The 22,840-nt window shown below is 40.3% G+C and overlaps 1 protein-coding gene across 10 annotated transcripts in view; it reads left to right on the top strand.

The window, feature by feature from the left end:
* birc6 (baculoviral IAP repeat containing 6) overlaps window positions 1–22,840 on the top strand; it is a 165,490-nt gene that overhangs the window by 120,479 nt on the left and 22,171 nt on the right. For all 10 annotated transcript variants that reach the window (XM_030070848.1, XM_030070857.1, XM_030070854.1 and 7 more), the window contains 5 exons: window positions 1,381–1,603; window positions 5,806–5,951; window positions 11,752–11,862; window positions 15,026–15,243; window positions 19,509–19,670. In XM_030070848.1, the coding sequence (XP_029926708.1) occupies window positions 1,381–1,603; window positions 5,806–5,951; window positions 11,752–11,862; window positions 15,026–15,243; window positions 19,509–19,670 (860 nt within the window). The remainder of the gene's footprint in view (window positions 1–1,380; window positions 1,604–5,805; window positions 5,952–11,751; window positions 11,863–15,025; window positions 15,244–19,508; window positions 19,671–22,840) is intronic.

Genomic DNA, 22,840 nt, shown 5'->3' with positions numbered 1-22,840 from the left:
TGGAAGGAAATACTTAAAAAAGTAGGTTGTATCTCAATATTACTGAAGAGTTGGCAAAGCCTGGGTTTCTTAGCCCCCAGGACCAAATTATCAGTGTTTTCCAGAGCTTCTTGTGATCTCCACTCTCTCACAAACACAAACTTCTTTGCTGCCGTTTTCAGTTTTTAGCCAGCTCAAGCTGTCCAATTCATCATGATGCCTGGTTCATCCTATTTTTCTCAAAAAATGACACTCCCAGATTCTCCTATTCTGCTTTTTTATTTGTTCAGTCTTTTATTTGGGGAAAATAGGAGGTTGCTGCTAAAGCCCCTGAGGCCTTGCTTTAGATTTACTTCCTCACTATCTTCCCAGCTACCTCATACAAGCTTCATTTTTCCAGGCAGCAAAACACAAGACAGATTTGACGTTGTTGAGGACATAAAGTTATGGTATCATGGAGAATTTCAGGCTGGTTGCTCATTTTGTTTGTGAGGAATCCTAATTGAGTCCTGGAGTCTCTTTCAGCTGCCCCAGGGCTGTTCCTTATCTTAGCATGTCATTTGTCATTTGGTCCATTTCTGGAAATCTAATAAGCTTTAATATCCCCTTTGACCATCTTGTTAGTGCTGACTGCTATCCATCTCTGGTATCTACAAGTGTTGTCTCAGAGCAATATGGAGTTGTCCCTTAATGTGCTTTCCTGATCACTTAGCACAGGTCCACAGCATCACGAGAGGTCTTGGATGATGTATGCTTTCCTGATTGTCTCACATGTTTTTAAATATTGAATGAATTTTTCACTACCGTCATAGAAAGAGCAGCACAAATCCAGTGTTGTTTTTGATGACGTTCTACCATGATAGTTTTCTCAGTCTAGTTTTTGAAGTCTAGATCAAAAACTTTACTTTTTTTGGCAATTGTAGAACACAGTATGGAACAAGCCAGGCAGAATGACCACTTGTTTGAGAGGGAGATTTCATGGCATGTGTCCAAAGCCACTTTCCTGCTTTGTGATCCTAACCAACAGAAAGCAGACAAGTGTACACAGGAAGAAGTGTACATTTGTTTGGCTGAGCTCAGCTGCCTAAGTTTGATGCATTATATTGAGTTATTCTTGGAACTCTTTTCATACCCCAAGTTGTGACCCTTAATTTTGGCCAAAAAAAAAAAAAAAAAAAAAAAAATGCACTGTAGATTTGAAAATGCTTTACATGGCCCCTTTGATTATAGTCAAGTTATGTTATGCTGTTTTCAGTTTGAAAGCTTACATAGCAAAATGCACAGATGAATGCAATGACAATCCATCTTGTAAAAAATGAGAGATGGCTGCCTTTTGAGTCACTTTAGAGTTCTTTGTCTCCTAACCATTTGACTCTCTCTGTTCACCCACACTCTCTGCAGTTCTGGACATGGCGCGCCACGTGCCCCTATATCGGGCACTGCTGGAGCTGTTAAGGGCCATTTCCACCTGTACTGCCTTGGTTCCTTTGCTGCTACCCCTGTCTGGAGACCCAGGGCAGGACGAGGAAGAGGAGGAAGAAGAACGTTCTGAGGGACAGACCTCTGTGGGAATGCTACTGGCCAAGATGAAGACATGCGTGGACACATACACCAATCGCCTCAGGTAAAACAGTGAAGATCCATGTAGCTTCAGTGATATTTATTAGTTATGAAGGTGAGGAGAGGTGGCTGAGAGTTTTGGAGGTCAGTATAAATATTTTTGGGTAGAAACTGCCAATAATTTATACTTATTGGCCTTAATAAGTGTCTTTAAATATGAGGTTTCTAATGCTAAAAGTAACTGCACAATTTTATTCCTGCAAATGTAAGAAAGTGTCGTCTACGGACCGTGGAACACCAAAACCATCCATTGAAACCCAGTGTTATAAAAACAAAACAATATAATAATAGATACAACCACAAATGAAAAGGGCTGCAGCTCCATGAAGCATATCATTTGATAGTGAGAGTGTAAGTTTGAGTCATCTCTTTGACACCATCCACAAATTTCAAAGATAAAAATATTTCTGTGAAAGTCTTTAAATTGCAGATGCAAAGAAACCAGTTACTTTTGCTTTCTTGGGAGCAAGGTGCTAACTAGTGAACCAGCCCGCATTTGCACTAGATGTGGTCTGAAGAGGTCTGTGACAAGCAAAGAATTATGCATCTCCTCCTGTTGGGTGTGTTTGCTGTCAGCTTCTTTTATGCATCACGGCTTCAACGGTTGCATGTACCAGGATTGTTAAACAAAGATTATGTAGGCAGCTGAAATGTTTTTTGTGTAAAATTTGGAGATTGAGGCAACTTGGTTTGGAAAGCCTTTAAAATATTGCTCCTATCGCAATGTTGGAAATGTTTGAAATCTGTGTTTGGTTTTTCTCTGATTTATGGTCCCTGAAGAACATACCATTTTAAGGGAGCAGAGGAAGAAGAATCCTACCAAAATCAGTGAACTTCCAGTATTATGCGTTAAGGCCAGGAATTACAATAAAAGACAGTCATAGACTATAACAATAACAAATAAAGAGACTATCAATAGTTTCTTGCCCACGTGATGACATATTTTCATTTAAAAAAATTGCTCATGATTGGTCATGTGGTATGGACATGACAGAGGTATGAACATAAATCTATATACAAAGATCATTATAGACGGTAGGTATCATACACACATACAAAAATATAAAGCAGCACACTATATAAGAAAAGAAACACAGCTTAACTACCACCACAGCTACAAGCTAAAGTCAAGTACCAAACAGAAGCTGCTGTACCTGCTAGCAACAGAGCACATTTCACTACAATCATACTGTTTCCAGTGTCAGCACTTACAGAAAGCCCTCACAAGTGTTTGATGATTATTTACACGTATTACTTACAGACACATGGTCTCCAAGGCAGAGGCCTATCAGAAATACATTCAGCCACAACATGTATCTGGCACTGTGTGTATTACTTGAACTGAAATAAAGTTAAGCTAGAGGGAGACAAAAAAACAGCAAAGATATGGAACACAGTGAAGAGTGCTCACTCGGACTCTGTCTCTGAGAACCAACAACAAATATATACAACAGAGCGAAGTTTGCAAAACAACAGTCGAAGGATTCTAAAAGCATGAGGAAAAAGATTCCCTTGTCTGATGACACCAAAATTGAAGTCTTTTGCCTTAATGCCAATTGCCATATCTTGTGAAAACCAGTCACTGCTCATCTCCTGCCAAGTGACATTTGTATGGTGAGGCACAGTGGTGGCAGTGTTATGCTGTGGATGTGTTTGTCAGTGGCAGGGACTGGGAGTCAGGATAGCAGGATTAATGATTAGAGCTACAGAGAGCTCCTTACAGAAAGCCTGCTCCAGAGTGCACATGACCTCAGTCTGGGACAAGACTGAAAAACAGCCAAGACAATACTGGAGTGACCTTGAGACAAGAATGTGAATATCCTTAAGTAGTCCAACCAAACCCCAGACTTGAACCCCAAAACCTGAGTGAACTCAGATCTGAAGATCATGGTTCACCATTGCTCCCCATCCCTCTCGACAGAACTTAGGAGGATTTGCACAAAGAATGAAAGAAATTGCCTAAAACCAGGCATGCAAACCTGGTACAGACACAACTACAAAGAATCAAAGTTGAAATGACTGCTAAGGGAATTATGAAATACTCTTTACATGTCTTCACCATCAACTTATTTTGTACATCATGACCGCCCAGGCAAAGGCATCAAAAATCTGTGAACTGATTTGACAGCCATCTTTGATTTGACACACCTCAGAGCCCATCCCCAACATGTACATTAAACTTTAAATTAAAATGAAACTTTTGTCTGATCAGATTACAATTCTACATGAATGGTCTGATTTCTCAGTTGAAAAGTAGTACATTGTGGAACATTTTGAAGTCCTCATACTGAAACACAGATGTAAAACTTGTATTTAATAGTATTTTAGCCTTGAATATAGATCACATTCAAGTAATTTTAAAACTTTAGTGGCTATGCCTTTGAAGATACAATCGGGCCCAACCAATCAGCTAACAGTCTTCAGTCAGCTGAGCAATCACCATACACCTGCAACTGAACACACTGATTTGCAGGTACTGAGGGAGAAGAGGAGGAGGGAGGGAGAGAGAACAGTCACATCCAGCACAACACAAAACACAATTCATAACACAGTCAACATATTAACTTTTTTATTTTATTTTGTGATGTTAGTCATGTTAGAGAGAGAGCACAGCCACTGAGTTAGTTTAAGTTCTGTAAACATCGTGATGTCTGTGTTTTGTAAATCTATTAAGACCCACAGTGTTGATTTTAATTTTTTGTAAGTGTGTATCCAATTTATGTTGGTAGTAACTTGTTAGAAAAAATGTTTATCTAAGGTCTACATAAGTGAATATTGTATTGTACAATATTGTGTGCAATTCGTTGCCTCTACTCTGTAGCGTACTGGGAAAAGCGGGGGAGTTTGTTGGTCCTTATTAGTGATATCAGCTCAGGCCATAGTGCTTGCCAGCAATATCACAGCTATCACATTACGGGCTTAGAAAGCCAACACACTCACAAAGAGGCTTACACACACTTCTGCTCATTCTTACACACACTCACAAAAGCTTTAATGAAAGAAGAGCCTGAGGGCAAATGACCAGTCACTGAGACTGATCGCCAGGCTTTTAGTCAACACTGTTCCCCAGTCTGAACTTAGCCTAGCTGGCCCATGTCCTATTTGTCTGTCTGGCAGCAACCAAGAATTAGGACCAGTGTAACAGCCATGGGGATGGAGGGCATAGATGGCAGAAGACCTTCACTGATACCGTCCTCAGCTAGAGCACAGAATTCTGTGATGAGGGAGCTTGGCAGCTATTCAACTTCACATAAGGTCAGGGGAATGCTGCCTTTTCATGCCCACTGCTCCTCTCTCAATGTGCCTGCAGAATCAATTTGCATGCCCACACCCTTTGCATTAAACTGCAAAGTTATGGGAGCTTTAGTGTTTGTTTGTTTGTTTTTTTTAATCACTTGCGGAACTTGTCTTTTTGGTTTGCTCCAAAAACAATGCCCAAGCACCTCATAAAATTGGGGTCTACTTAGGTCAGAACTAGTGGAAAGATATGAAGGCAGGATAGGTGATGGGGTATAAATAAAAGCTATTTACGCTTTGAGGCTGAATAAAAGCTTGTTAAATAATTCATGATACCTGGGCAGTGGTAGTGTCTGAACATTGAGTCAGACATTTCTTCTCTTCTCACTCTAAGACTTGGCCCTCTCCTATGCATTTCCCCAATAACATTGCACATTAAAAATTGCCCATGTGTTCTTGTGTAGAAGGTGAAATTGGGCTATGCAGTTCCTCTCTTGCGAGTATGGCTGGTAAGAGCTGTGAGTTGGCACTAACTCATAATCCCAACCAACTGAGATAGACAGGCAGCTTCATTTTTCTTTCATGAGCATAGAGGTATGAGTGAGACATTTTGTTTGATTCTTTGTTTTAGTAAAATAATAATAGTTCCTACAGACTATTTCGGTCTACAATGATGCAGGTTTCTACGTGACTATGACATTCATGCTAATAGACATTGGGACCTCCTTTTAAGAACGCCATGTGAAAACTTCACATGACATCAGTACTCTGAAATCCAGTTGCAAGAATTACATCAAATACAGCCTTGTTTTCAATCTTTAAAGAAACTGTGTTGGAACAGTGTGTTGTTGGCTTACCAAAATCCTGGTAATCAATTGGTTATTTAAAAAAAAAAAAAAAAAAAAAAGTTCTATTCAACATGGCTTGAACAAAAACACTGTTTGATCATCTTCTCCGTCCCATTTCCAGGTCAAAGAAAGATAAGAGTAAAGGCGTTGTAAAGACTGATAGTTCGGACCCGGAGCCCGAGGGCTTGACTCTACTGGTGCCCGATATACAGAGGACAGCTGAAATAGTCTATGCTGCTACCACCAGCCTACGGCAGGCCAACCAGGGTATGTATGCACACATTGTTTTTGTTTGTTTGTTTGTTTAACGATTTTTATATCAATATACCGATCCTGAATTGATACTTTGTCTTGAATGTAAATAAATATAAAATAAATATTGAATTGAAATATAAAAAATATAATACAAAGAATACAACAATACATTAATTTTATTTTAAATTATTATTTGTATTTTATTTAGTTAAATTATTTTTTTTCTAAAATTGTGCAATACATTGTATTATTGAAAACCTATGGAACCACAATAATTACAGAATTGCAACACTATCGAAACAGCACCCAAGTATTGTGAATTGTATTGTATCCCTTTCGATTCTTATCCCTAACACTTACACAGACACATCCACACATTGAGATTTCAGTTGTCTGTGTTTGTTAGCTAAGGTTTTTGACAGCAGTTATTTTCACTTACACACACTTTAGCCAGAGGAAGAATCAGTGAAATCAGTTGCGATGCTGTTTAGTTATGTTTAGGTATGAAAACTTGCGGTCTCTTAGGTCACAGTGGCACCTTATCGAAAACCAATGCAGCCAAGAGGTACTGCCTGTTTCGCTTCTTGTTTGTTCTGGACACATCTAGTCTGTGTTTTCAGCACAAATGTCCAGTTTGACCATGTGCACCACTAGCATTTATCATAATGTGTCACTCCTCTTACCCTGATTTTAACACCCTGTTAGCTCATAGCCAGAAGTTTTCATTTTCCTTCCTGTGAAATATTTCAGCATATCCCAACTCTCTTCCGTTTTCTCTCTTTCTCATTCCTTGTCTCTATGTCCTGCCTGGTGGTACAAGGACAAGAAAATGGGTCTCTAAGTTTAGCTTGCCAAATAGTTCAAATTCCCTGGGCTGTGATTACCTGCAGCCCCTAACAATTTCATCATAATCAAGGACGCCATTGGCCTGTTTTTAAAACTTTAACTTGACCAAACAGCCCCAAGCAACAGGGCAAAATTTCCCTCAGCTGTTTTGCTTTGTTGTTGAAATCCTTCTGAGACAAAAAACTCCCAAGTCACTTTTCAAGCAAAAAATTAAATCTTCTTTTGTCCCTTGTGAAGTTAGATGTTATGTTTTGGGATGAAGCCATGGTATGGCCAAAACACATTCAAGTTGGTTTTAATATGTGCTTCTGAAATAGCCATGGAAGAAGGCCTGCATAGGTTTTTGCATCAAGAGTGCCGTGGAACTTCATTGAAGCAATGATCTCAAATCAGAAACTGCCCCCACCTACCAAATCCCAATAGAGCCACTATTTTTCCTCCTCTTTCATCTCACTGTAGGATGATGTGAACTTAAGGCAATCGCTTTTGTATATGATACAGCACCATGTACGCTGAGACCATATTCGCTAACCCACCTTGGCAGCTTCTGAATTATGATCACTTCTTGACAATCCTGATGGATTGTCCACTTCTGAGGACTTGTCTCCAAAATGGCTGCCTTTATACTATGTCTTTGGCACCTTTTCTGAGCCTTTGAAATCTCCCTGGAGCCCTGTGGAGAAGATGGACTGCCACTTCAAGCTCCTTAACAAGTAGAGAGAGTCAGAACTGGAAGAATGGTGGTTGGTGTGGTACATAGGTCATAAAACATGTTATTTGTTCAGAGAGAGAGAATCTCTGAGCCAGCCATTAGTCACCTAAAGAAAGCAGGGCCATCAATAACACCTCCAATGCATGATGGAGCATTACACCTCCCCCACTGCCTAGTTGCTACACAGTACACAATATTAATTACCACTGCCCTCCCCTTCTTTCCCTTCCACCCTCAGAGGATTTTTATGCTCTGTCCACATTAATGGCTGTGAGCACTGAGTTGGGTGTTCAGTGGGGCTCCACGTGTGTGTGTGTTTGTGTGTGTGCATGCATGTGGAGGGGGGTAATATGAAGATTGATGAGTAATGCCTCCTTTGAAGGGGTGTTCATAAGACTGTTGTTACACTGATAACCATTACATGATAGTTATCATGAATATTAATGAGTATGTATGACTGATGTCATTAACTGTCATTTGGCCAGTTCTGTCACTTTCCCTGCAAGTTGTCTGGGAAGTCTTTGTCAAGACATCTTGACATCAGCCAAGTTTATGATTGTTGTCATAAATGGTCACATTTCAGTGAAGTATTGACCTTGTTATCTCTGCCAGGCGGTAGTGTGGAGGGGATCATGTGTTTAGTCATATGTGTATGTCTGTATGCGTGTATCTGTCAGCGGTTAATCTCACATACTACTTGGCCTATCAGCTAAATATTTTTTTTTGTTTGTGCACAGTTATAACTGTGTGATCGAGGACCTCATGGTTGTGGTGATTCAAAACCTTTGGAAAACCTGTTTTATACTGCATTTGAGTGCTAAATCCACATTTGTTTTTGCCTTCTAAGTTTGAGCACTGGATTTCCTCTTCTGCCACACTTGGATTTAGGTGAATAACCGCTACTTCTTTGGCTACTAGGAGAGGGGAAAATACGGTGGTGCTGCCTGCATATCTCCCTTTCTCCAGTGCTTGGACTAGGATGAAAAAACGGCTGTCATTTTAGTACTCAAAATATTAGACAGCCAGATAACGTTGGCATTTTCTCTTTGAAATTGACGTTTTACATTGCTGGTCTTTTGGAATTGTTCCTGTCTAGATTTGCATGCCAAGGTAAAACAACACACCTGGCAGAGATCTGCAATCTACCAAGTGCGCTCTTCTAGTTAGGCATTTAAGATTAGCCAAGGCACGACAGCATGTCACAAACATGACACAGCAGGCATTCTTACTAATTCTGTTTGTTAATGCGGTAATACATGGGTCCAGGGCCTTGAATACCAAACCATAACACTTGCACCCACAATAATCTTTAATTTTTAGTTTTTGCTTTTGAGTAGTCAAATGAATTTAGATGATATGTAATTTTAAAATATAAAGTGACTTTGTGATCATTTTTATTTAGGCCTTTCTAATTTGAAGCCACATTTTTAATCAGTTATTTGAAAATTCACTCATGGTGGCCACAGAAAATTTTTGCTTAAGCCCCTGAACAGTGCCATCCAAAAATACTCAATGTCCCTATATCATTAGTCTGTTTCATTGTTGAAATATGCATGGACAAAAAAAAAACACATTCAGGCAAGATACACCCATATGGTTCAAGTTAGGGTTATGGTTTGTTGAGGGCTTTCCCCACTGTCTTATCAAGGCTGTTTTAATGAATTGCCAAAAGGCTTCGGAACTTTCTGACCAATCACAACCTTATGGGTGTTATCTTACCCGGAACCATAGTGGGATTAAAAAATTGTGGTCTCCTTGTCAGCTCATTAAGCCAGAAATTTCTGATTTTAGCGCTGGGAATTTGCACTTGAATGGCCCATAAGCTAGTAAATCAAATGGTGTGTGTGCTTGCTTGGATGCAATGGCGGCGTATGGAAGGGAAAAGTTAGGACAATTCCAAGGGCCCCTGACTGACCAGGGCCCCAAAAAATAGGTTAAAAAAATCAATATTAAATTGTTAAACCATCATTATTTATAGTATATTTTATTCAAAATGTAGTAATAAAACTAACAGTGTCTTTGTCTTCACTTGTTTTTGGCAGTAAAAGAAAATATCAACACTGACCAAAAAGTGAACACATTGAGCATCTCCCTGTATCTGCATGAAATGGTTCAGTCCTGCCTGAGCGCACTCGTCACTGCCTGCTAGCAGACAGTACTTTCCTGTTGACATATATATATACTTAGTTTAAATAAAAATCTGCTGCTCTTTTCAGTCTTTTCAGATGATTGTTAATTTGTTTTATTTAAGTTATATTTTTTAAGTCATTAGTGTTAAGAGAATTTTCCATCTTATAATTTGACAATAAAAATTACATTTATTCTGTAAAAGATGGCCTTTAGCACATTTCTTACAGAGGGTATTAGGCTTGCATCAAACAATTCCACTATATGCAGACTGTTGCATGTATGTTTGCACAACTCACTGGCAGTAAATGTCATGCTTTAAGTGTTGGACTACAAGAGACAAGACAGTTGCAAGTCTGCAAAGGTAGATAAAGCTTTGAAAGGGTCAGCTGGGTCCTGGAGATATGCTCACAGTAGTTGCGCAGGGTTGGTGTGGCCTTTGGTGATGGGGCCCAATATTTTTTCATAGGGACATAATCCCTGGTGGCACCCCTGTATGGACGTTTCAGTTGATGTCATTCACACTTTACATAAAGAAATCCACATGATAAGCCACAGGAGTTACACATCCCAACATACAGATCACCACTTGTATGTTGCGCAGGACATGGACCTAGATGGATGTCTAATTGTTTAATTAGTGCTTAGTCTTTAAGAGACATTTATGGAAGGGAGTCATGATTGGACAGGAGCAGGCCAGTATTGACTGAGAAAGGGAAGCATTCCCCTGAAGCATCGATATTCCCGTGCTGATGTGTCAACTGAACAGGCAAAATAAATTACAGTATTGATGGCCCTCGCTCTTTTTATGCACACCTCTTGTGTTTCGAAGCTCACTGTAATAAGACCAGTTAAATATGGCTGTAATTTCATTGTAAGTACTTCTGTAACTGGTACAACATGAAGCCCAAATAACCATAAACCTGCAATAAAAACACAGTTAATTATGCTGATGTATTAACTGCACTGTCTTTCACATCAACCCTCCCCTTCTAAGCTTTGTTGTCACTGAGAATTGGTGGGCATTCAGCATCATTTGTCATGAGCATGCCTTGAATGCCAATACAGTTGTACTTTGAAGACATGTTTGTAGGCTGACCTCATGTTAGCATCTCCTAATGACTGGAATGTCATTTGTTAAAGTATAAGTAATGGGAAAAGCTATGGAAAAAACTAAATGTAGTCTAATGAAGTCTGGAGAGTGATGAAGCCTGGGGAAAAACCAAAAAAAGTATGACGTAAACAACCTCAATTAGTTTAAGTGTGTTATGACTGTAACTCCAGAGAAAATCGAGATGTCCTAGATAGGTTTTTAAAGAGGTGTAAATCTTCATTTTTTTTCTGGTGAACAGTAAGCCCATTGGTATGGACCAATATTCTAAGTCATGCAATTTCAATTTGGGAATTTCAAATTGTTCTTGAATTTGATTGTAACTGCCTTTAAACTGGTCCAGGCGCACCTGCCAAGGTTCTCCCTTACACTTGATGCTGGCAGCGGCAGGAGATTTCTTCAGCGTACCCCTAAATTTTCCCATTTAAGTCAGTCAGTAAGGTTGTTGTCTGATGGTAATATTGTGTTAGGGTGTCCATTCATCAGGCTCTACCCAGGGTACCTACAGAGCCCTGTTGAGGGAACAGACTTTGTGAAATAGAACAAAGGATACAATATTTAATCCTAATTCTGCTGCTCATATACTGCTTGCTGAAGTGTGTTACAGATTCCAGCAGTGTGGAACGCTGCCTTATATCCTGTGCAGACCATGCACACAAAAGGCAAGCTGTCCTGATTGGCTGAGCATATGGTTAGAGGAGATTAGTACCCACAGAGTCCAGTAGAGGGCTCCACTTGTGCTTATAGAACTAGGGTTACAATATCATAACCTTCATGTCTGCCACTCTTTCTGCTGTACTGTGTGTGTGTGTGTGTGTGTGTGTGTGTGTGTGTGTGTGAGAGAGAGAGAGCATGTGTTTTTTGGCTAACCATTCAAGCAAAGATTGTTGGAATGAGCCAACGGTTTGCCTAGGTGTGTTATGATGAAACGCCTTGCTCCACCCTTCACTATCTCTATATCACCAACTCTCTCATTCTTATGCTTTCTGCTCCCACCCCCCACACCTCCCCATTAGAGAGGAAGCTTGCAGAGACTTCAAAGAAGGTGTCAAGCCGGCCCAAACCCCTATCCATCCTACGTTCCCTGGAGGAGAAATACGTAGCTGCCATGAAGAAGCTCCAGTTTGGTGAGTTGTTTTGTTGTGTTTGTTTTTTATAGTGCACTCGCACTTTTATGTGCGCATGTTGTCATTGGGTTAAAAATGCTCCAGGTACCATTTTAATGTCAGTATCTCATTCATTTCAAGGCATTGTATATTCATATTCTAAGCTGCTTATTACAATGAGGGTCACAGGGTGTTGGAGCCCATTCCAGTGCTAACTGGGTGGAAGGCGGGGAAACACCTTGGACAGGTCACCAGTCCACTGCAGGGCAGACAGACACATTAAAGCACATCTTCATACCTGAGGGAAATTTGGTATTTCCAATTCACCTGGCTTACATGTCTTTGGAGCATGGGAGGAAACTGGAGCTCCTGGTGAAAGCCCACGCAGACACAGTGACGACATGCAAACTCCAGACAGAAAGGATCCTGGGCGGCCAGCTGGGAATCAAACCCAGGACCTTTTTGCTATGTGGCAACGACACAAACTACTGAGCTGCCGGCATTGTATGTAATTACAGTAAACAAGACTATCAACAAATAGGACTCAGGAGATTGGTAGCTTCCTTAGAGATAAGTAGAGTGCACACTGACGAAACTTCTTGCTCCTCCCCTCATGCCACCATTTGAGTAAGCTACTCTTCCTCTACACATTCTGAAGCAGAAATTGGCTGTTTTCCTATGTTCACTACCACCTAATTATCCCGATTTTTATAATCATTATTATTATTAGTAGTAGTAGTTAGTTAGTTAGTATTAGTATTAGTATAATCATTATCATTGTCATTGTTATTATCATTAGTATTATCATTATTATTATTATTAAGCCTATAATTTTTGCCACTGATTGGCAGTACTGATAAAGTTTTGCCACCTAATGACTGTTCAGTCTCACTGAGGAAACATAGTGTGGTCTTCTGAATTCACTGCTGATGTCACTGTAATTATGAGACTGTATTGCAAGTACTGTGTGCACAGGCACTCTACCTTTTTTAACTCTATGGTAGCTTCAGCTGGCCTCCACACTTCAATTTACATTGCATTCCCCTAGCTTGGAATTGGTGGGAGATTTGCACGATCGCTTTGCACCTCAAGTCAGGAAGAGGACACTGTTTTTCATGGACAAACAGAAATCAGCCTTTCCGAGTTTCTGTTAATGGCAGGTGGTGAAAGAACGAGTGAAAGGCAGGTGGTTGAAGGAGTGAAAGGCTGATGGAGAAATAATTTCTAATGTGGTAATCGTCTTCAGTGAATCCAGAATATCTAGGAAGGGAATGGAGGACAGGAAACAGTGAAATTTATGGAATATACGTTCTTAATTTTGAGAGACGTATGCTATAATAATATATCACAAGGATGTGATTAAGGCTACCAGTTATCTTGTCTTTATATTTACTGTAATTATACCAAGGTGTCCAAATTAATTTGATACCATTTGATATCATTTCATCAATGCCACATTGATGTGGCATTGATCCAGGGGCACCTCTGATGTTTTGTAGTTTGGGTGTCATTTAGTTTTTACCCACACACCTCTTCTAGGCACACATCACTCAAAGCTCATCATCTTTGTCTATACAACCTCACTTTCACACATACCCTAGTCTCTGTCTCTTTCATGCTCAATCTGATAGGATACATATTCTCGCCTACGCCGTCCATCTGAAAGGGACGAAGACCTCCACCTTGTTCTCCTGCTCCCTTTCCTCTTGTCCATCATTCCATTCAGTTATGACATGATTGAATATGCTACTTTTGTTGCGCTCCAATTGATTTTGTAAGCAGCCCGACATCTAATGTAATTGCAAATGACATGACTGTAAAACAGGTTTGCTCCAGTCAGAGGAGAGCATAAAAAAGAGACGTGAAGTCAGAGCGGTACAAGACATCTTGCTGTACCATTGAGAGCAGTTACTTTCTGATATCACTGTCTCCTTGAGCTGTTTGCCATAAAACTGTTTGTTGACCTTTAGTTTGTAGTGTGGTGTGTAAAACCTGAGGTAATAATCAGCATGTACATTTACATGCACAAAATAATGTGACTATTGCTAATTTTGTTATTGAGAAGATTGTGCAACTAAGCCTTGTGTTCTTTAATGTAAAGCGACACTAAAAGAAATGTGACGACCACATTGTCAATAATGTCTATCAATGCCAGAAGACTTATACTTACAGAAAAGCGATGAAGGTGTATTAATATTCTGACTGGTCTACATTAGTCATTAAAAACACTCAATGGAATGGGAGGACAATGTTAATGTTTTCTGGCTGGTCTGTATGAAAGAAGAGTGTGGATATTACACAATATTAGTGCAGTTACCCTTATTGTCACTAAGGGCATAACAGTACTAACAATCAGAGTATGATGGTTACATGGGTCCTTCCTTACTTAAATAATTCTCTTAATCACATTACAGCAATTCTTTGTGCATGTAGATGATGTCAGTATGAGAAGCATTCAGTATATGCAGATTCTCTATTTTTGTTCTGGCACTGAGGCAGAAAAGTACTTAATGCTGGTGAGTTGCCAGCTTTGTCCATCATTAAAATAGTTTTTGGCTGTTTTCGCCTGTTTGGGGTTTTCATGCTTTGAATTGTACTCACCAGTGCCATGATGTCTGGTGTGGCACAACTGGGCATGTTTTTGATGCAGATGAGCAAAGCTGCAAAATTATGGGACCCTCATTGGCATCATATTTTGCTATCGTTTTCACCCATCAAAAGCAGGACTTAGCAGAAATGATGTACACTTTGCTACTTTTGTGGCTTGAGTTGGGGGCGAACACTCACATAGACCTCTCCAAAATCATGTGAACCCGTTCATGAATGTTATGCCTGCTTGTTTCTGATATACATTCTTCAACTAGACTGCACATCTACTTGCACATCAAAAATATGATTTTAATTTGATTAATCCTAGTAAAGCTGACTATAGTGGGAGATGTTAAGGGCTGATGTGAACACTGCTGCCATGAAAATAGAGTCCTTGATTTTGAATATTCTTTGCATTGGATGAACAGTATGTCAGCATTGCTCTAGTCCCTTGTGGAGATTGTGTACAGGTGGATGTAATGAAGCTTCAGAGTTTAAAAAACTTGAGTACTGCTGAGATCATTCCTGTCACCCTGAAAAAAGCAGGACATTTTTAATCCTAACCCCCCCTCATTGTGGATTCCTCTCTGGCCAGACACCTTTGAGATGGTCTCAGAGGAGGAGGATGGAAAGCTGGTGTTCAAAGTCAACTACCACTACATGTCTCAGGTGAAGAATGCCAGCGATGCAAACAGCGCTGCCCGAGCCCGCCGCCTTGCCCAGGAGGCTGTCACCCTGTCCACCTCGCTGCCTCTGTCCTCCTCATCCAGCGTTTTTGTACGTTGTGATGAGGAGAGGCTGGACATCATGAAGGTAAGCTTCCGTATACCTGATCAGTCCTGCAGTATAAATGTTCAACAATGGGGGAAAGAAATCCAGCCATCATATCAGATCAAATTTGTTATATGTTGAACATGGCCTTTTTATACACACGTCTTAAAGGATACCTTTGCAGCCTAAGTCTGTAACCCTGTTAGTTTCAGTTTGAAGGAAAGGAGAAAAAAAAGGATAATACATAAATGGATATTTCCAGTTAACACATGTTGAAAGTTTTATAACAAGGGCCTGCCAAAAAAAATCAAAAATTTGAAATGCACAAGTATCCCTGACAAGATGTCTAATGAATGATTGTGCTATTGAGATTTTTTGCTTATGCAGTTTCCCTTACATTATGTTTCAAAATATTATTTCACCACATGTGTAATATCCAGTACATCTTACCCACATATCAAACCTTGCATGCCTTGTTGTACAGCTCTTTACGTATTTTACAATCTTAACCAACTAGTCTGAAATTAATAGTTGAACAGTTGTACACAGTTTATGTGATTGCTGATGTACAGCATCACTGTCCTCTACAGATGCATAATCCTTTTATTTCCTTCATACTCTTACAGCGTCATTGGATTGTTTTACACCTACTGTAGCGAGGAAGGCCATACGAGTCATATTTTATTCTCAAGCTGTGATTCATGTGTCATAGATCTGTTGAATGATAGTAATGTTATTTACAAGAGGACTACTGTTGAAGGGCTTGCAATACAAGGATGAGCTCTGGGTAGAATTGAAAAATGCCAAATGAATGCTTTCCAATAGAAGTGGTTGCAAATGTGAGAGGGGTATTCTATTACATTTTCGTTTATATGGAATTGGCCCTGTAGCAACTAATAACAGCTTCTCAGCTAATTAGAGAATAGAGTATGACTGGGTAAAAGCTGTGAGGATGTTTTGCACTTTTTCTGCATTACAGTCATGTACTGTACGACTTGGCGATCTGATGCATGTCCCTTACCACTCATCAACAGCTCTTACTCATTCCCTCACTGACATTTAATAAACGGCCCTCAACCCCCAAGTTCATGAATGGCCAAGTCTCCTTTGCTAAATGTCAGCATCCTTATCTGTTTAGTTCTGTTTCTACAGACTAACACAGATTCTAAATAAAAATGGCAGTACACTAACAGTGAAGTGGAATTTACCCAATAGAGAAACACACATTGGAACATGTCACTGCATACTTACTTAGTATACTTAAACATACTTAGTTCATGACATGCTGTTAATGAAGACGGTAGTTTACTAATATTGAGTGATGTGTCATCTGCATACATGTTCAATTTAAAACTGAATTCCTGGCTGTTGACATCCTTTATATCTGTGCAAGAGAAGGTTACACTAGCCACAGGTACAAGCACAACTGTGAAAATCAGGGAACACCCCTTTCTCACACCCTGTTGAAGACTCTGAAATTAGTTCCTTTGTTCTACTAATATTCCTATTTCCATTTCACACACTGCACTAGAGCTACCACTACGTTGCATTACTACTGCAGTGACTGAGAAATGCAGATGGATAAAGTAGGCAGTGGTATTTTTAATCACAACTGGTTGCAGTGCAGATCAGGTGGAAAATGCAAGCAGTCCAGACTGCAGTCTCTACCCTCTGCCCTAAATGTTAATTATATCAGAAGTGGTGAGGGCAAGCAAAACATCATGGACTTTCCATCACTGCAAGCATCTAAAATATCCAAGTTTTTAGCAAGTGAGCTCCACAGTAATGTTAGGTATGAAAACTTTTGCTAACATTTTGGTTTTCACTACTGTCGGTTGGTCTTATCAGGGTTGAGACCATATCATTACTCTACAATAGGTGCTAAAGCCCATCCAGCCCTGCTGGAATGTAATACTGTATAAATGCAGCCCCTCAAACTAAAAACTTAGACTTTTAGGAACTGTAAAGTCTTGGTGGATGAGAGATACTACTGAAGAATACTACTAAATCAGAAGCTCCTTTTAACTGCCCTATAAGGGGTCAGTACTCCTATGTCTGAATCGCTTTCTTTGGTCTTCTCTACAACCCTGTGTTTGAACTCAAACAGTCCATTGCATTTATCCAGTTCTGTCACAGTACTGGTTTGATTTAATCTAGAAAGGCTTCCACTCCAGATTTACCTCACTTTGTGGGGAAGTACACTAAAAGTGTTGGGTCTGAATGTTCACGTCAAAATAAACTTACCGCATGAGTGATGCGGTAAGCCCTCCAGATATCTTGTGAGTGCAGTTGCCGAGTCATCTCAACATTACAAGCCCCGACAATGCTACTCACCCCTGATGTGCTGGTTGAGACATGGGTCAGGGTCTCTTTCTCTGAGAGAAATTACACAGAGTTCCCTGTAGAATGTTTCCTTAGTGCTACATTTCCTGTTGCACCTTGTATAAAGAATCAACTGCCTGTTTATTCTTGTATTTATTCAGCAATATCCATGTGCTTTCAAATCAGCTCTGGTTCTCTTTCATTGTCACTTGTCCTGCCTTACTACTTAAAGTGTGGTCAGTGTGGCAGAGCACTATTCACATCCTGCTTTCTTTGGGTTACTGCTCAAAAACAGCTACTGAGAAAGACAGCGTCAGGTTTTACATAGGGTACCTTTGCTGATGAAAGCAACACCCTCCTTCACCTCACTTCTCATTTTATCCATCCCTCCCTTTATTCATCCTCCCCTTTCCACATGAAATATTCTGGCAAGTCACCCGTGTCGGCTTCCTAGATACTGCACCCTTAAAGTCCTGAACTCAGTGTGCTTTTGGTTGAAAATAAAAACATACATGCACAAAAAGCTGAGTGCCAAGTGCACTTGAAACAAGGTCTCAGTGCAGTAGGCTTCAGATTGGATTAGTGCTGCTACTGTCAGAGCCCGCTAATGCAGAAAGTCGTGCCCCCCTCCCCTCTTTGTTGGGTGCACCATCCTTGAGCCTGAATACCTGTGACTGGCTAATAACCCTGCTGCTCCAGAGAAGGTTCTCTTGCAGGCGAGCAAACAGAAGAACAGAGAAAGAGAGAAGGAAAGGGAGGGAGGCAGGGAGGGGGGACAGAGCTTCTTCCTCATGGAACAGGGCTTCCCTGCATTCAAATGGGAGCTACAAATACAAAGCATTCAAAGGCACTAGATTTATAAAACCTGATTTATGATTTATGGTAACATTTTTTAGGGGTTTACTGTGCATCTGGAAAAAATTCCCCGAAAAAGTCTTTAGTCATATCTGTCCATCTGTCTATCTATCTATAGAGATAAAGAGGGAGAGGGAGATTGGCACTCTATGAACCTTTTCACTTTCTGTTTCAGTTGAACATTACCATTCTTTTGTTCATGCTGGCTTCATCCAAAACATGTAGGTCTACACTCAAAAATGGCAGTGAATACATTTTTATTCATCAGAATTATTCCATTTCTGTTATTACCTTGACTGACTTTGGTTGGCCCATGGCAAGCACCATTTGCTTCTCCACACCAGCAACATTTTTCTTCCCACTGAGTACATTCTTGAGCCTGTTGTCAGAATCGTATCTGGATCTGGACAGCATCATCTGAGCATGAGTACTCATTGTGATACTACAGATAAGATACTTCTGGTGCACCTCCACTAATTACCGGCCTTCAACCCTTTACCAAGCCTTAAAAGCCTTAAAAAATCATTTTAATCTGTCATACACTTTGTTTCAGTGTACAATACTAAAATCATACATTCTATTGAGAGTAAAGTCATCGCTAAATTACTAATCATTAGTGGGGTGAAACATAAACTGAAATTAAGGATATGGATTGGGGTCATTATTACGTTACCACTCTGCACAAGAGAAATTACCACCATTTGCCTTTGTGTATACGTATATCTCAGGGTTCTTCATCTTCTTGGTATAATGTTACAGTTGTTTTTTGTGTTTCTTTGATTAATGAGCTAATCTCGTTTTGTAAGGAAATAAATTGGATTTTTTAGTAATGCCACAAGGAGTAGATAGAAACGATCTCATTTTCTCCACTAATTTCGCTCACGTTTTATTGTTGATTACATTGTTGTGGCTGTGAAGAAAGCTGAAAGGAGTTGTCACCAGTTCTGCACAAATGCTTGTGCTATTCACCAATCTTTGTTTTTTTTTGTTTGTTTGTTTTTTTGTTTTAACCCAGTTTAATTATTATCAGCACCTCCACCCTTTCTTCAATTAACCCCCTTTCAGCATGTGATTAATAACCAGCCTCTCTCAGGCTTTTTGCATTAAAGCCCTTCTCTTTATGTTGTTAGGTTCTCATCACAGGCCCAGCTGACACGCCGTACGCCAATGGCTGCTTTGAGTTTGATGTGTACTTTCCCCAGGACTACCCCAACTCACCTCCACTGGTCAACTTGGAGACGACTGGTGGACACAGTGTGCGCTTCAACCCTAACCTCTACAATGATGGAAAAGTGAGTTGAAAAGGGCCATAAAATCTCACAGGGCTACAGTAGCAAGCATCTGTTTTGTTGAAGGATTTAAACTTTTTGCACAGCATGCAGTTCAAATGAAACATTTCCACTCACAGGGTATTTAGCAGGATGTGAAAAAATTATGTGGTATTCCATCAAAAAAACAGTATCAAATGTGATGATTGATTGAAAAGACAGGAATTGGTATCTTTAGTTAAAGGGCAGATTGTTTGATGTTGAATTGCCGTATTAGCACCAGTGTATTAAAATCTCTGAGCTGATTAACTTTGATTGCAGACTTGACTCGTGGATGTGAGTGGGCATTTCTAAATGTTGTTACAAAATGTATAGCTTTTCCTGTCCACAATGAGAAAGCCTGAGGCTCACCACAACAATAGCAAGGTTAATAGCGAGGCAAATCTTCATACAGTTAGGGCTTCCAGTAACGATTATTTTTATATCAGTGAATCTGACAGTTATTTTTCCAGTTAGTTGATTTTTGTGATGACTAATTTAGCAATTATTCTATAGATTGTTTAAATATCAAAAACCTTCTCCAAACAAACAAATGTAGGATATTAATGATTATATGAGACTCTTTTTGTCAGATGCCTGATCAGAAAAATACTGGACCTAAGCCAGTTTCTCCCTCACGCATGGCTGTTACAGTAAACACAACATATAAAATGGCAGAATAACAACATTAATTGACGCATAATGTGACGTCAGGTTACCTTAACAGCAACAGTACAGAATCAACTTTTTAACATAATGAAGAAACAATGAGAAAATTAAATTTTAATTGACCATTGCGAACAGAAACATCCTCCGTTTTTTGATACTGCTAATATATCTTGTTTTGGTGGGGACAAAAAGTAAACAGTATGGCACTGTCTTGATGTCTTGGCTAAGAGCTCCTGGATCCTTTCTCTTCAAGTGTTGTGTGTAGCAGTTGTACTGCTGTGATGAGCCAGTCCACAGAGCTAACAGAGCACCATACTGTGGGCTCACTATTAAAAAACTCCTACTTTAGATCATGGTGGGCAAGGGGTTTTAGTTGCAGCTTGTTCTCCAGGAGAATATATGCTTTGACCAGGCACAGCCATCACTGTGACATGTTGATGAATGTTATGCAAATCAACTTAATTTGGTAATCAACAATGTTCATTATGACATCAAGTGTAAATACATTTTCCAATTGCCTGCCATTACCCAGTTAACTCACAATCTGATTTCTTGTGTGCTTGTAAATGTAGTAGGTGAATCACCACCTCAGACACTTGAAAATAAGCATACTGTCTTTTGCTTTATGTTCTGTTTCATCATCAAAAATTCATCAAAAATTCATCATCAAAAAATCTTGGAACACTTACTATTTTATGTTGTACAATATTAAACACCGTGGACAGTCGTGTCTACATTGCACCCACTGATTTTAACACTTGATTTGTTATTGTAAACTAAATACCTCTTTTACTGCTGGACTGGAGAAAATCCTGGAATCTTGCTTGTTGTTTTTACAACTGCATTTGCCTGCCGATAGATTACAACCAATTGGTTCACTGAATAAGTTACTTGCCCTGTTCTTCTCTTCTCTGTGTAGCTTAGCTTCTTAGACTCACATTCTGTTTCTTTACACTAACCACATACCTGTATACTAGTAAACATATGGTGCTTTTCCAGTAGCACCTACTCGGCTCTACTCGGCTCGCCTCAGTTTCGGTCGTTTTCCATTACAATAGTACCACCTCATCGTCGGTGGAGTCATCATAGCAAGGTGGCCACACCGCCAAGCACAGAAAAGTCTCCACCTCTTCATTTGACCACGGTACCGGTTTGCTTAGCATTTTCCAACTTTGCCAATTTCATTGATGATCAGTGCGCACGGTTCCTGTTGCCCTTTTCTTTTAAAAATGCCGGGTTTGGTCTTCGTGAAGGAGTCGCTCTCATGTGTCATCGCTCCCTGTCCAATCAGTGGCCTGAACTCTGTTTACGTCACATTTTCGGCTCAACCCAGCTCGCTTGGAACCCCGGCCGAGTAGGTACTAAAATAGTAACTGGTACCAGGTGCTACCACCTTATGGAAAACCTTACAAACCGAGTAGAGTCGACCCGAGTAGGTGCTCGTGGAAAAGCACCAATATAGAGTGTTCCCACCTGGTCTTAACAACCGTCCTGAGAAATCTGGATACAGCCTGACACCTCTGAGTTCAGCTGTAAAGAGCAGAAAGACCTCCTAAGTGATTGGATCTCAGGACGAATTCAGAGGTGGTCTGGGACGCTTGTGTCCGCATTGCATTAGAGATGTAAACAGACAGGTGTCCCAGGACGCATTGAAGGACCGCCTACTAGCTTGATGTCCTCTGTCTTGTCCAGCCCAACACCCCCAATGCCAGACTGTCACTTTTCCAACAGAGAAAATATCTGAGCTGACTCTGCCCAGTGCAGCTGCACTGTCAGCTGATTGGTTCAATGCAAACTGAAGTGCAGGTCGGCTATAAAGCAGCTGGTTAATGAATAAAAACTCCCCTTAATAAGACATGAGCTCCCCTAAAGACATAATGCAAGAAATCTGGGGGGTGTCTAAAATATTTATTAACAATATGCAGGTTTTTTCTTCCATATAAAATTTAGAAGTGGGGGCTCTCAGTTCTTAAATTTCGTGGCCTTGCACAATTCAACACATTATTTCTAGTGCTAGACGCGAGAGTTACTGTAGGAATACTACAGAAATATTATAGCAGTCGCAGCCGTGCGTATGTGGCGTTGCAGTTACTACAGGCAGGGTTTTCCCTGCCTTATAATTTCTTAGGCGCACCGCCTAGACGTTTTCACCGACCGCCTAGATCAAATGAACGAGGAAAGTGGGAAAAAACACACATCGACATATTCAATCTGCGGCTCCTTTAGGAATCTGTTGTTGATGCTAACTTGGATTGTCCAGAGGGAGTTAGGCGGGCACTGGGCCGTATGTCATGAAATACTGACAACGGAATTACCCAATCACTGCAGCGAATAGTTTCTGCTTGAACGCTGAGAGGATGGCTTTCAGCCGCAACACATCCGCTGTAGGCTAGGCGGTGGTGGAATGTATGAATCGCCTAGCGCGAAAAATACAAGCCCCCCCCCCCGCCTAAGACCTAAAATTGGCCAGGGAAACCCCTGACTAC

Source organism: Myripristis murdjan, chromosome 15 (genome assembly GCF_902150065.1).
Source record: "Myripristis murdjan chromosome 15, fMyrMur1.1, whole genome shotgun sequence".
In the NCBI taxonomy this organism is placed as follows: domain Eukaryota; kingdom Metazoa; phylum Chordata; class Actinopteri; order Holocentriformes; family Holocentridae; genus Myripristis; species Myripristis murdjan.
This window is presented reverse-complemented; position numbering and strand designations above follow the sequence as displayed.